Source organism: Euleptes europaea, chromosome 3 (genome assembly GCF_029931775.1).
Source record: "Euleptes europaea isolate rEulEur1 chromosome 3, rEulEur1.hap1, whole genome shotgun sequence".
NCBI lineage: Eukaryota > Metazoa > Chordata > Lepidosauria > Squamata > Sphaerodactylidae > Euleptes > Euleptes europaea.
In genome coordinates this window covers 120399960-120414605 of record NC_079314.1, presented here as the reverse complement: position 1 = coordinate 120414605, position 14646 = coordinate 120399960, and the positions used below count along the sequence as shown (strand labels likewise).

The following is a 14646-nucleotide window of genomic DNA, read 5'->3' as shown; positions in this document are numbered from 1 at the left end:
TAATCGTGGGGCTGCCACTGAAAAGGCCCTGTGTCTTGCATGCCCACCAGACGAGCGTCTTTGTTTTGTGGGCCTCTTCCTGAGACCTTAGTAGGAACATATGGGAGAAGACGGAGTCCCTTCAGAGATACTCTGGTCCCAAGCCATGTAGGGATTGGTAATCGCTAACCTGACTGGCAGTCTCTCCAGCAAAAATAAGGCACACGTATGCTATGGCTCACTTCCACCATGAAAGTCTGGGCTCAAATCAAATTCTGCAGACTCAAGAAGCCGCCGAGGACGACACTTGCAAGGAGGAAGCATGCACCGATTGCAGACCCAGATTATGACACCCTCCGCCACAACCACTGGTTAGGTTCACAGCTTGCAGCTTGAACCCACATGCGTTTGCTAAGTTATGCAGCGAAACAGGACTCGCTCCACAAAGACTGAAAGCATCACGCCTTTATTTTGCCCAACTGCCAAAGCCAACAGCAGAGTTTTAATCACAGAGACGGTTACTGTGGAAGGTTTTCTGTTTTGAACACCACCAAAACAGACTACTGTTGGTGCTCTAGCCTGGACTCAGATGCCAGATCAGCCGTCTACCATCCTGTTCCTCTACCTTGAGCATTTATTACAATAATAAATAAGTAAAATTTATTTGCGGCTAGTATGCCAGATAAAATAGGTAAAACAGAAACTGACCATACAGAGTAGATGTTTACAACCAAGGCCAACAAAATTAGGAATCACCCAATTTTACATTTCCACAGATTAAGGAAGTACATTAAGGTGGCTTAGCTTCATTGCTACGGCACAGTATTTTTCGACCTGGGTGGTAATTTGGCGAGCTGTCTCCCAGCAGAAACCTTTGGGTCCATTCACCCTCCTCACCAAAGCCCATTTCCCTAATCAAAGGGTCAATAATATTGAACTGGGCTGACTTGTAGAGGGGACATCTAAAAAATACATGCTCAATGGTTTCCAGCTCCCCTGTGTCTCTCCACCCTGGAGATCTTCTAAAATCTCCCGTCTAATATGGCAGATGGTAGAGCTGCATATCTGGCCAGTTTATAGGCCAGTGATGGCGAACCTTTTAGAGTCCGAGTGCCCAAACTGCAACCCAAAACCCACTTATTTATCGCAAAGTGCCAACACGGCAATTTAACCTGAATACTGAGGTTTCAGTTTAGAAAAAACAACTCATACATTAACATATTTTGTCTTAAAAGAAAAACACAATAACAGAGCTTTCAATGATACAAACAACTTCTACAGACAACTTTTTAAATTACATGCTGGGTAAGTGGGTGTTCCTCTTTTAGTAGGGGATTTCACTGAAAGGTGGGAGGCGCCGCAAAGCCTGCGCTGTGGCCCGAGCGCTCTGCTCCCCTCCAGCTATGCCACGCTGTGAGCTATGCTCCCCTCCAACCTAGCTCCCACCATGGGAATCACCTTCGCCGCAACCTCACGCTGCACGTGAGCCGCCCTGCCGCATGTGACTGGGGAGGGAGGAAGCGCTCCCATTGGTGTGCTGGGCAGAGGGGCGGGTGATGTGAGAAATGCCCTCATGCGCGTGTGGAGAGGGGGAGGGGAGCAGCCCAGCCCCGCGTCCCTGTGGCTTTCTAGTAACTAACTCAGACGAACTCTGTGCGGGCGACGGCACGCATGCCCACAGAGAGGGCTCTGAGTGCCCCCTTTGGCACGCGTGCCATAGGTGTGCCACCACTGGTATAGGCCCTCCTAGGTGTGTTCTTTTCCAGGGAGTATAAATATGCAGCTGGTGATTGAATATACCAGGAATGCTGAGGTGCTATAAATGCAGGGAATCCATTTATTACTGTGTGGCATAGAAATAGAATAAATGAACTAAAGCAGTCGTCTTGCTTGTGGGCTTCCTGGAGGCACCAGGTTGGCCACTGTGTGAACGCACTGCTGGACGTGATGGGCCTGGGTCTGATCCAGCAGGGCCTTATGTTCTAACTGGAGCGAACTTACAGGACCGATCCCTGAAAGAACTCTAATTGGAGTGAAAGGAATGATGCTTACTTCCAAAATCCAATTCTACAGCCTTCGGTTGCAATGCTAGGTGTTCTGGAACCATTTAGAAGAAGCGCTGTTGAACAGGAAAAAGTCTAAAAGAGCATGCCTTGGCCTGTTAGCTATTTCAAAAAACTTGCCTTCCTTTACTTAGGAACAGGCACAGGTCCAAGTCAGGACGGATTTTAAGTGTGGAAGACTGCCAGTCAAAAAATCTCACCTAAACCTGATTTATGTACTTAATATGCGGGTGACACCCAACTGTATCTATTGATGGAAGGACAGGCACCGTCCCAGAACCAGGGCCATGTGGCCGAAGGCCATGGTGAAATGGCTAAAGCAGAGTCATCTGAAATTAAATCTATCAAAGATGGAGGGGTTCTGTGGCTGGATCCAGGAGGTCCAGCTCCCGGCCCAACAGGGTTCAACATACCAGCTTCCTTTGTCAAGAGTTTGGGTGTGGTTCTGGATGCCTCCCTCTTCTCTCTGGAGGCCCAGGTTACAAACACTGCCAGGATGGCGTTTTTTCCACCTTCGCCAAGCCAGGCAACTGAGACCCTACCTGTCCAGCCCTGATCTAGCCACAGTGATCCATGCAGCATCACCCTCCAGGCTAGACTACTATAACTTGCTCAATGCAGGGCTACCCTTGAGGTTGCTCCGGAAACTACAACTGGTCCAGAATTCGGCGGCACGGGTCTTTACGGGGACCCCATGGAGAGTACATATACAACCAGAGCTATGCCAGCTGTACTGGCTCCAGGTTGAATATTGGAGCAAGTTCAAGGTTTCGGTATTGACCTTTAAAGCCCTAGAATAGTGGTGGCGAACCTATGGCACGCGTGCTAGAGTGGGCACTCAGAGCCCTCTCTGTGGGCACGCACACCATCGCCCCAGCACAGAGTTCACCTGAGTTCTATACTAGAAAGCCAGAGTGACGCGGGGCCGGGCCGCTCCCCTACCCCTCTGTCTCACATCACCTGCCCCTCTGCCCAGCAGCCCAATGGGAGCGCTTCCTCTCCCCTGTCACATGTGGCAGGGCGGCTCACATGTGGCATGAGGGTGCGGCGCGGATGGCAGCCTGTTGAGTCTGTGGCGAAGGTGATTCCCGTGGTGGGGTTGGAGAGGAACTAGGTTGGAGGGGAGCATAGCTCACAGCATGGCATAGCTGGAGGGGAGCAGAGCGTTCGGGCCACAGTGTTGGCACTTTGCGATAAATAAGTGGGTTTTGGGTTGCAGTTTGGGCACTTGGTCTCTAAAAGGTTTGCCATCACTGCCCTAGAAGGTCTGGGACCATAGTACCTGCAGGACCGCTTCTCCCTATATACCTCCGAAGAACGCTGAGCTCAACTGGAAACAACTTACTGGTGGTCCCTGGCCTGGTGGAACTCCCTGTCTAATGAGACCCAGACCCTGCGGGACTTAGTTCAGTGCCACAAGGCCCGTAAGACGTTCTGCCAGGCCTGTGGCAGAGGGTATCAAAGGTTTTACATTAGTAGGGCCCAGCAGGGGAGGCCAGATAGAGTTCAATGTTCCCTGCTGAGGTACGAGTTTAAAAAAAATCCTTTCACCCATAGGAGGATTGCCCCCCCAGATGAGTGATGAGAATATAAGGGGGAATTTTATTATTTGGGAGCCATCTTTTAGGTACTTCAGGTATTTTTAGGCAATTAGGTTTTATACACACACGCGCACATATTATACCTATAAAGGAGATTGTGTGTGCATACACACACATACACACAGAGGTTTTATGGGTATGTTTATATTACAGTAAATGAATATATTGTTGTTCACCACCCAGAGCTTGACCTTGTTGGGAAAGCGTGGGACAAAAATCAAAATAAATAAATAATTTATACCCCACCACTCCTCCCAAGGGTGACCCCACAAAGTGGCTTACAGCATTCTCCACTCTCCCATTTTATCCTCACAACAACCCTGTGAGGTAGGCTACGCGCATGTGACCACATTCAACCACTGAGCTTCCACGGCCAAGTGGGGTTTTAAAACTGGGCCTAGCCCCCGCTCTAACCACTGCACCAACACCAGTTCACAATTGTGAGGGGAGAGGCTCCTACTAGATTAACTGTGGCCAAGCTTGAAATTCAGGGTTGTTTGTACAAGACCACTTGAATAACCTGCCATGTGCACAGGCTAATTCTAATACAAAGCCTCTTGCCCTGCAACATGCATCTCTGGTCGCATCTGGTATTTTGCTTTATCTGCAGCGCTGCCTCAAGGAGAGGTATTCTGTCATTCGTGTTTACACCTTTTGAAAAGCCACAAGCCTAAGCTCTCCGGGCCAAAGTCTCCAAGCCAAACCCTGCCAGACAAGAGGCAATGAGCCAATTGGTAATTCAGCCCTGTACATAAGGGTTTCCCCAACTTTTTTCAGCACGTGGGAACCTTTGAAATCCTGACCCAGGCCCATCGGAACAATCACAGAATGGCTATCATAGGAGGGGGGAGACGTACGCACCCAGAAAAAGTGCAGTGAAGAAGAAGGGCGATTTAAAATTATACACTGGGAGAGAGAAGCAACAGAATAAAACCAACCCTGTGGTGGCAGAGGTCGCCAAAGTGGCAGTTTCCATCTGCACAGGAAATCAGATCTTCAGCGATCAATCAGAAGGCCGTACTGGGCAAGAACCCCACACACTAGCTGAAAACACTTGGTGGGCACCAGGTAAAGTGATGGCGGGTACCACAGTGCCCACGGGCCCCACTTTGGGGACCTTTAGCCTGAAACGTACATACAAGTTTTACTGGCTAGAAGAATGTCGTTCTAAGTTATACACGTGAACACATGAAGCTGCCTTCTACTGAATCAGACCCTTGGCCCATCAAAGTCAGTATTGTCTGCTCAGACGGGCAGCGGCTCTCTAGGGTCTCAGGCAGGGGTCTTTCACATCACCTACTTGCCTGGTTCCTTTAACTGGAGATGCCGGGGATTGTATCTGGGACCTTCTGCATGCCAAACAGAGGCTCTACCACTGAGCCACAGCCCCTCCCCAAGTCTCACTCAGCATTTCTTGATGAGAAGATGCATTACTTATGGGAATGCCATGTCACAAAAAACTGACAGTTCAGGCCAACAGGGAGGCACACCACAGGCAGGAGAAAGCGCAAATCTACTCTGACTTGCAAAGACAGCAATGGGCAATTTCCACATCCCAGAAAGCAGGTCTGCGCATACGCACTCAGCAAAATGGACTCTATAAACCCATCTGCCCAACTGGAGCAGTTTCTGCACGCTCTTAATGGCCGCCTGGTTACTGCAGCTAACCGACAGAAGTACTAAAACACTAGAAATGCATGCAGCTCTTAGCAGAATTACACCCAAGGGCCTCCGCAGTCATGGAGGAATGCAAAGCATGTTTCACGGCCCAAAGGCCCAAATGCAGGAATCTCCGCTCTATCCCTCCGAGCAAACGAAGCTTGGAGAACAAAAGCAGGAAAGAGCTGGTTTCGACAATTGTAGGAAGCGTGGATTCATTCGGCCCATGTTTATTTATTCCGAGTCATGAGTTGAACAAAGCATTTTCTCTCCTGAGTTGCTACCCAAGCATTCATTCAGATCAGTTTCTTTACTACAGGCACAGAGAGCAGAGACGGGAAAGACACCGTTGTTGTTGATGAATTTCAGTGCGGCAGCGAAAGAGAAAAAGCCATTTTGTGAACAGAACGCACACGAGGCTGCTGAGGGATCAGGTGACCAGTCCTTTCACAATGGCTGCCACCATTTACACATATACGAGCTGACATCACACAGAGTCAGACTACGGTTCAAGGGGACGGGATGCTGAACCTGCTTCTCTTTGTAAAGCATATGCCACTGAACCACAGCCCATTCCCAAATTTCATGAAGACTATCAGGAAAAACGGTTTCAGAGGGGTAGCCGTGCTGTTAGAACAGTTAGAACAACTAGATTCTGCAATTAGAACAACTAGATTCGAGAACAGTAGCACCTCGGAGACCAACATGATTTTGGGGGGTATGAGCTCTCGCGAGTCAAAGCTCTGGCATCTGACAGAGGGAGCTTTGACTCTCAAAGGTTTATACCCCCAAAATTTTGTTGATCTCCCTCCACCCCAATTATACCATCTTGGAGGTGATTATATCCATCTGCCCCACTGCAGACAGTTATTTTTGATTCTAGAAGCAGCAGCGTTAGTTTTTATATGCCGACTTTCTCTACCACATACGTAAGAACATAAGAAAGGCCCTGCTGGATCAGACCAAGGCCCATCAAGTCCAGCAGTCTGTTCACACCGTGGCCAACCAGGCGCATCTAGGAAGCCACTAACAAGACGAGTGCAGCAGCACGTAAGGGAGACTCAAACCGGATTACAATCACCTTCTCCTCCCCTCCCCACAACAGACACCCTGTGAGGTAGGTGGGGCTGAGAGAGCTCCAACAGAACTGTGACTAGCCCAAGGTCAGCCAGCTGGCAGGAGTGGGGGAACCAAACCCGGTTCTCCAGATCAAAGTCCACCGCTCCAAACCACTGCTCTTAACCACGATACCATGCTGGCTCTCTAGTGTCATCAGGGGAATAACTGCCCTATTACTGAAATGGTTCGGGCTATTTTATAGCATATTTTTAAATTGTATTTCAATTTTTTATTGTTTTTAGTGTAATTCTGTTTGTGAGCCGCCCTGAGCCCCGCCTTTGGGCGCGGGAGAGCGGGGTAACAGCGCAATAAATAAGGTGCCGCTGGACTCGAATCTAGTTGTCTTACCAGGGAAAACAGTCCCTCAGAGACCCCAAGAGCTGCATCGACTGACTTTACACCCAGCTTCTAAATAAGGGAAGAATCACCAGGGCAGAGAAGATACAGGTCAACTAAATGCCAGCTTCTTTGGGGAGAATGAAGCTCCAGTAGCAATTTGTTCTCTGTTTTGTGCCGCATTCACTTCCTGAGAACTCCTACAACGCTCAGCTTCAGGAAATGTTTATTCACATGTACCACCACCAAGGGCACTGTTCTCAAATTAAGCCCCAAGCCCCCACCCCCAAGGAACCAAGCCGACCATCGGTTCTGTTGCACAACCAGGACGATCGAGGCAAGAAGGCAGGGGCAAATCTAGAATGTGTAACACGAGGCTGCTGGAGAAGGCGAAGGAGCAACAGAAAAACCCGCAAGCGTCAATATTTGAAGAAAACCCGATCCCCTCCCTGCGTTCAAACAGGATGGCTTGGTGCATCAGTCACCGCGTAGTGTCAACAGAGCAGTAAAAGCTGACAAAAAAGGGGGGAACAGTAGCTGTTCTCCTACATGCTGACTAGCACCAGGAAGACGTGAAATAAGAAACTAGGGTGGCGTGGCAGACAGTGAGAAACTGCTAGGGGTGTGTGTGTGTGTAAGAGAGAGAGAGAACACCAAGTTATCAAAAAAAGAAAGGAAGGAGCAGGATGTGAGGGATATTTATTTTATTCTATTTCTATCAAGGCCTTTCCTGACTATAGTCAGGCTCAGGGCAGCTAACAACCAGGAACTCAATCAATTAAAATAGTATACTACACATTATATAAATTATAGTCAAAGCCTTATTAGCTTTAAAATTCCAGTTGGGGCCCTACACACTGAAACGATGGGGAGAACCAGGGGGGGGGGGGAAAGGGAAGGCAGGAAGAGACAATACCAGGAAAATAATTGAGGAACTGGGAATAGGGAGTAGGGAGACCAGCTAGGATGAAACCATGTGTTCATGTATGAAGCACTGCTTTAGAGGAGGGGCCGTGGCTCAGTGGTAGAGTCTCTGCTTGGAATGCAGAAGGTCCCAGGTTCAATCCCTGGCATCTCCAGGTAAAGGAACTAGGCAGGTAGGTGATGTGAACGACCCCTGCCTGAGACCCTGGAGAGCTGCTGCCGGTCTGAGTAGACAGTACTGACTTCGATGGACCAAGGGTCTGATCCAGTAGAAGGCAGCTTCATGCATTCAATTAGAAGAGGGAAAGAAAGGTGCCAACGGGACAGTGGAAGCAGGGCACATTGCATTCACGTGGGTAAGGAACACCAGAGTGGCCCCCATTCAGTGTCGCAGGATAGACAAGCAGGAGGGTGCCTTCTGAACAGAATTGCCTGCATGAGCTACTGAGGCAGTAGGGAGAAGTGTCTTCCACTAGAAACAGGAAACTCAGGCACAAGAGGCCTGAGAGCAAAGGAAGGCGGCTAAGAGACCACAGATGCTCTTATGGGACCAGATGGGGCAAGGGAGGGGCCTGACAGGACACCAGCAGCAGCAGAGACAGCAGGGATGGGGCAGAGGAGAAGCAGCTACTGGAAATGGGGCAGGGGGGAGAAAGCAACGGAGAGAAAGAGCAATGAAGGGAAAGGTTACATGAGAGACTGAGCAGAAGGAAGGGGGGAGGGAAAAGAGGGAGGGGGCTTTAAGGAGGCAACAGCACAGCTGGCGTTACGAAGCTACATCAAGGGGGCTGGGGAAGACTTATGGGGCATCAAGATTACAAACAGGGAATTATTCACTGCTTTATTAAAACATTTATAACCCGCCTTTCCTCTTGGTTCAAGGCGGCTTACAAAGAACAGAGAATGAGCATAAACTAGCAGCAGAGGCAGGCCTAACAAGAGAATTTTAATAGTTATTGGGAGTTTAATTGTACTTGTCTATGATTGCAATTGCTGTAAGCCGCCCCGAGCCTTGGTAGAATCAAAGAATCATAGAGTTGGAAGGGACCGCCAGGGTCATCTAGTCCAACCCCCTGCACAATGCAGGACATTCACAACTACCTCCCCCACACACACCCAGCGACCCCTACTCCATGCCCAGAAGATGGCCAAGATGCCCTCCCTCTCATGATCTGCCTAAGGTCTTAGAATCAGCCATCCAGCCTCTGCTTAAAAACCTCCAGGGAAGGAGAGCTTACCGCCTCCCAAGGAAGCCTACTGAGGAACAGGGGAAGGGCTGGGTAGAAATCAAATAAATACCAAAAACACCTGGTTCAGGTGGAGCAAAGAGCTCAGATGCCAGAAAGGGCACAAGGGCTGTTTCTGAAGGAATTCCAGGAGCCAGACCCCTGAGGAGGGGGAGGCGAGCCTACGGCACCAGCACACTGGGGTCTCAAAGAAGCCGTTTTCAAAGCCCCTCCTTGTGGTGCAGTGGTTACGAATTGGGAGAGCTGAGTTTGAATCCCGACTGTCATGGAAGCTTGGTGGCTAATCTCGGGCCAGCCACACGCTCTCAGCCTAGCCCACCGCACACAGGGTTGTTGTGAAGATAAAATGGAGGAAAGAACAAGGTAAGCTGCTTCTGGCCCCCACTGGAGAGAAAGGTGGGGGTTAAATGAGGTAAAATTAATAAGTCATGTGATCTGAAGCCAATCAGCCACCAAGCCTAGCCAACCTTACAGGGCTGTTGTACAAGACACCCCTGCACATGCCGTTCTAGAGGACAGGCAGGGCACATGCAGCCCACAGGAAGAAGAGTTGACTTTTATATACCGACTTTCTCTACCACCTAAGGAAGAATCAAACCAGCTTATAATCACCTTCCCCTCCCCAAAACTGACACCCTGTGAGGTAGGTAGGGCTGAGAGAGCTCTAAGAGAGCTGTGACTAGCCCAAGGTCACCCAGCTGGCTCGTGTGGAGGAATCGGGAATTGAACCCGTTCCTCCAGATTAGAGTCCAATGCTCCAAACCACCACTCTTAACCACTACACCATGCTGGCTCTCCCATGGGGCAACCCATGAAGGGACAGGCAAAAATGGTGAGGGGGAAATTTGCCCTCTCTGGACAAAGAAAGGGTTTTAAGAAATGCAGGGGGTGGGGGGAGAGACACACCTAGGAAGTCAGTCAGGAGAGAAATGAAAGAGCATGGGGGGGGGGCTCTGAGCAAGGCTGGGGAACTGTATACTGGCAGCCAAGGGGAGAGATGGAGGTCCAGGAGACAAACTCAAATGGGGATGGGAAGTGGAAGGGGGCAGAGACATTTCGGGGGGGGGGGGTGTAGAAAAGAAAGCCTGGCAAAGAGGGGCACAGAATGGGTGGGCACTGGGCACTCCGTGGCACTGCTGTCAAAGATGGGAATGCCCAGAATATATATCCTTATGCTCTAAAAAACAGGGAGGAGGGAGAAGGAGGGAGGGAGGCTGGACATTGTTGGAGAGGGGTGGAGGCTGGAGCCGAGCTGCCGGCTAAGGAAAGATTTAAAAACCTGCAGGTCCAAAGGTGAGAGTGGAATAAAGGAGAAAGGGGAAGCGGCAAAACAACAGGAATATGACAGAAGGAAGTTCCTGCCCTGAAAAATGGTGGTGGTGGTGGGGGGGTGGCATCCTTAAGGCAGCGAGCGAGCATGTAGTGCAGTGGGTAGAGCACCGGCCTACAGGTTCAAATCCCCTACTCCGCGCAACGCAGTTTACCGGGCGACCTTGGGACAGCCGCTCCCTCTCAGCCTCTCCTACCTCAAAGGGTTGTCGCGAAGACAAAATAGAAAAGGGGAGGGAAGGAGAGAACAAGGCCAGCCACCTTGAGGGCCGCTGCAGAGGAAGAGGGCAGGATAAAAAAAACACTCTCTACGGAGAAAGGGAAGGGCGGAAAAGCCGGCCTAGGCAGTCAGGGCAGTCACATAAAAGCCGGCCTAGGCAGAGGAAGGCACTGGCAAACCACCTCTGTAAGTCTCTTGCCATGAAACCCCCCCCCCCAAAAGGGGTCGCCATAAGTCGGCTGCGACTTGACGGCACTTTATACACACAGGCAGTCAAATAAAAGGAAGCACACAGAATGGGGTATGTGTGTGGAAACAAACAATTATTTCGTGTTGGGGGGGATAACAAGGAGTCGAGGGGCGAAAGGAAGCACATAAAATGGGGGGGGGGACAAACTCTTCTTTTATGTAAGGGGGAATGACAAGGGATGGAGGAGGGATGAAGCAGCACATATAGAAGGGGGAGAGATTCTTTCATGTTGGGGTGGAAAGAGGAGTAGTCTGGGGGGGTGTTAAAGGGAGCACACAGAATCGGGGGGGGGCAATGAGATCCTTTCATATTTGGGGCAATGACAAGGAGTCAGTGGGGGTAAAAAAGCACAGAATTGGGGGGGGGAGATTCTGTCATGTTGGGGTGGAAAGAGGAGTAGTCTGGGGTGGTGTTAAAGGGAGCACACAGAATCGGGGGGGGGCAATGAGATCCTTTCATATTTGGGGCAATGACAAGGAGTCCAGTGGGGGTAAAAAAGCACAGAATTGGGGGGGGGAATTCTTTCATGTTGGGGTGGAAAGATGAGTAGTCCGGGGGGGGTGTTAAAGGGAGCACACAGAATCGGGGGGGGGGGCCCAATGAGATCCTTTCACGTTTGGGGCAATGACAAGGAGTCCGGCGTGGGTGGGGGGGGGAGCACACAGAACGGGGGGGGAGATTCTTCCGCGTTGAAGGAGACCTATGAAGGTGTGTGGAAGGGGGGGGGTTGTCTCGTATGCTGCCCAGCGAGCCCACAGCGCCCCCCCCTCCATGGGAAAGGTATGGGGGGAGGGGACAGCACCCAGAGCGGGCAAGGAGGGAGGGGGTCACCCTTGGGGGAGGGGGCAACGGCCTCCCCTCCCCCCTCCCCCCTCCCCCCTCGGCCCCGGGGGGGGGCCCTCACCGTGAGGCCTGTGCCCAGCACGATCACGTCGTACTCCTCGTTCATGGCTCTGGCGAAGCGTTGGCGGCTGTGGCTGCGGGGCCTGCCTGCGCCGGGCTCCTGGGCGTCGTCGTCGCCTTCCCGGGCCGCCGCCTGCTGCTGCTGGGGCTGCTGCTGTCGTCGCCGCGGGGCGGGGCCGGGCTGCGGGGGGCGGCGCTGGGGCGGGGGGGGGCGGCGGGGGGCGGCGGCCGCGGCGGCTCTTCTCGTCCCGGCGGGCGGAGGCGGAGGGGAAGATGGCGGCGGCGCCGTGAAGAGAGCGCGCCGGGGGGGCGGGGCCGCGGCGAGGGGGCGGGGCCTGGGCGGGGCCGCCGCGGCCTCCCGAGGAGAGGAGGGAGGAGGAGGAGGAAGGGGCGTGGCCCCGGAGCGCCCCAAACTCCTCCATGGGCCGCGGCGGGGCGGGGAGAGGGAGGGGCGCCGGGCCGCGCCGCGCCCTCATTGGTCTCCTAGGCGACGCCGCTCCGGTTAGGCTTCACCCCCCCCTCCTCACGCGCGCGCCTTCGCGCGCTCTCATTGGCTCGCGGTCGCTAAGGGGCGGGGCGGGAGGGGATTCGCCACAGGGCCGAGGCCGCGCGCGGAGGCGCTGCGGTTGGCAGCGGGGCGCATGCGCTGTGTGTGTGTGTGGGGGGGGGAACTGCTGAATGACAACCAATAATGAAACTCAGCATTGAAATGAAATGAAAAATAATGAAACTATTTATTTATTTATTTATGTAGTGTTCGGATTTATAGCCCGCCCCCGTTCCCAGACAAGGCCGGGGGCTCAGGGCGGGGAACAACCTTTTAACGCATAAAACCATAACAGCCATTTAAAACCACGTGTTAAAACTTCCATGTTTAAAACCGTCACAAAATGGCCTTAAAACAACTCAGACGCCCCAGGCAGCCGGCAGCTTTTGGCAACTCAGCCCTCCCACAGATACGAAAGTGGGGGGAGGGATGGGGAGGCTTGTAAGGATGGATAAACGTGCGTTTATCTATGCATTCTCCTGGATTGAATAGAGACCTGGGGTTTCTGTCTCATTACCAATGCGGATTTCTCCACGCCTACCACCCCTCTGTGTATCACACCTCATCCAATCATGCCTGCTAAGGTCATTTACTTGCTTTGGACATTTAAATTGCCACTGTGTGTCTAATTCACTCCTCTCTACTTAAGGGTAGACGGACTCACATTCTAGCTGTATCTGAAGAAGTGTGCTGTGGCTCACGAAAGCTCAAACCCCTGCCAGAAATTGTGTAAGTGAAATGCCTGAAATCATTATATGCTATGGGAAATGCATTGTTTGATTTGAAATATATTCCTTGTAATCAATACGGTATAATCTGCCCTTATGAATATGCCATACTCAGTGTATAAGAGTTGGCATCTATGATTAAAGTCACACCAAGCACATATATATGTTACAGGCCTTGAGTATAAGAGGCCCAGCTTTACTAGTTAGAAGCTAATGAGACAATCCATCGAAGGCCCCAGTATGCTTTCATAAGCTGGCTCTCCACTCATAAGGGCCAGCAAGGAAAACTCCCTTAGTTTGCCTTGGGAGCTGCCAGGATCCAAGATAAGAGGAACTGCAGAAACTTAGGATCAAACACAGAAGCACCTGACACTGGTGGGTCTCCTCTGCTCATTAGAGAGCATTAGATCACCACTTTCTCTGCAATGCCTTCAATTCTGTAATAGGTTATGCTAATGTGAGGGTCCCAAGTATTGGGCATTTGGGTTCTTACGTGTGTATTACGCCTCTGTAACCACCCATTATCGAAGTCTATATTCATGCTTGCAATCCTTTGATGTGTGTGTGAATTGTCCTGCGCTTTGGGCAATTTTCACCAGGCGTTTTGTGTATTGGCCAATAAAAACAAACTGCTTTGAATCTTCAACCTCCTACTGTTTTATTGTTATTGGGTATTGATACAATAAGACAGGCTTATCATAAATTTTAAGGTGCTACTGGACTCTTGCTCTGCATAATTGGCAGGTTTTTGGGGGAGGAGCCTAAGGAGGGTGGGGTTTGGAGAACTGATCTCTGTCGGGTGGAGATCAGTTGTAATAACAGGAGATCGCCAGCTAGTACCTGGAATTTTTAAAAAATCCTCAGTGCCCGATAAGGGCTAGATATGCTCATTGCCAGACCTCACATACAGTAAATAAATACATAAGAGCAGTAAGAGTTTTTTTTTTTTTACCTGTTTAAGGCTCTAAAATCTTATAGTATACTGGAGGGATTTGGGGGGGGGGGTCCCAGTCATTTAATCAACTCCCAGCTTGTTTCTCCTAATTCCCCATTCTGTATGTCAACAAATACTTCCTTTTGCCTGCCTGGACTCTGCTGTCAATCATCTTTGTTAGCTAGGGTTGCCAACCACCAGGTACTAGCTGGAGATCTCCTGCTATTACAAGCTGGCTAACTGAAACCGACTTCCATCAGGATCAAACTTAGGTCGTGAGCAGAGCTTGGACTGCAGTACTGCAGCTTACCCTAATCGGAGCAGAATACTGCGGAGTTGACTACCATGAATACCATCAGCCTCGGAGCTTCCCCGTTAACAGCACGTCCGTGAATAGGCACATTATGGTCCGTGTTTTAAGTCTGCTTCCAGCGAGCAGCAAACTCTCCCGTGCATAAATGACCTGTGCTCCTCCAGAAGTGTATCCCGCTATCCAGTATGCATGTCCCTCATTTCTGTTACCCAGATGTAGAACTCGGCTCTTATCCTTGTTGTTATAACCACAGAGAGATCACGTGGGGGTTGTGGGGGGGGAATGTTGCTTTAAAAATGGCACATTGGCACACACAAAAGCACCAGAGATGAGACAGGGCCGAGGAGAAGCGCACAGCCCGAGAGTGCCACAGGCGTGTCACGCCAGTTAGGAAATGAGCTGTTCATGGGTGTGGCGCGACTCTTCTGAAGGCAGAGAGCTGTTTGGAGAGAGACGGAGAGACTGAAAAGGGGGTGGGGGAGGAAAGCTTGGTT

General features: G+C 51.1%; 1 protein-coding gene across 1 annotated transcript in view; it reads right to left on the bottom strand.

The window, feature by feature from the left end:
• GDI2 (GDP dissociation inhibitor 2) overlaps window positions 1-11698 on the bottom strand; it is a 35035-nt gene extending 23337 nt beyond the window's left edge. Inside the window, exon 1 of the mRNA XM_056846868.1 lies at window positions 11632-11698. Within this exon, the coding sequence (XP_056702846.1) occupies window positions 11632-11676 (45 nt within the window). The 5' untranslated portion in view covers window positions 11677-11698. The remainder of the gene's footprint in view (window positions 1-11631) is intronic.
• Between the last annotated feature and the right edge of the window lie 2948 nt (window positions 11699-14646).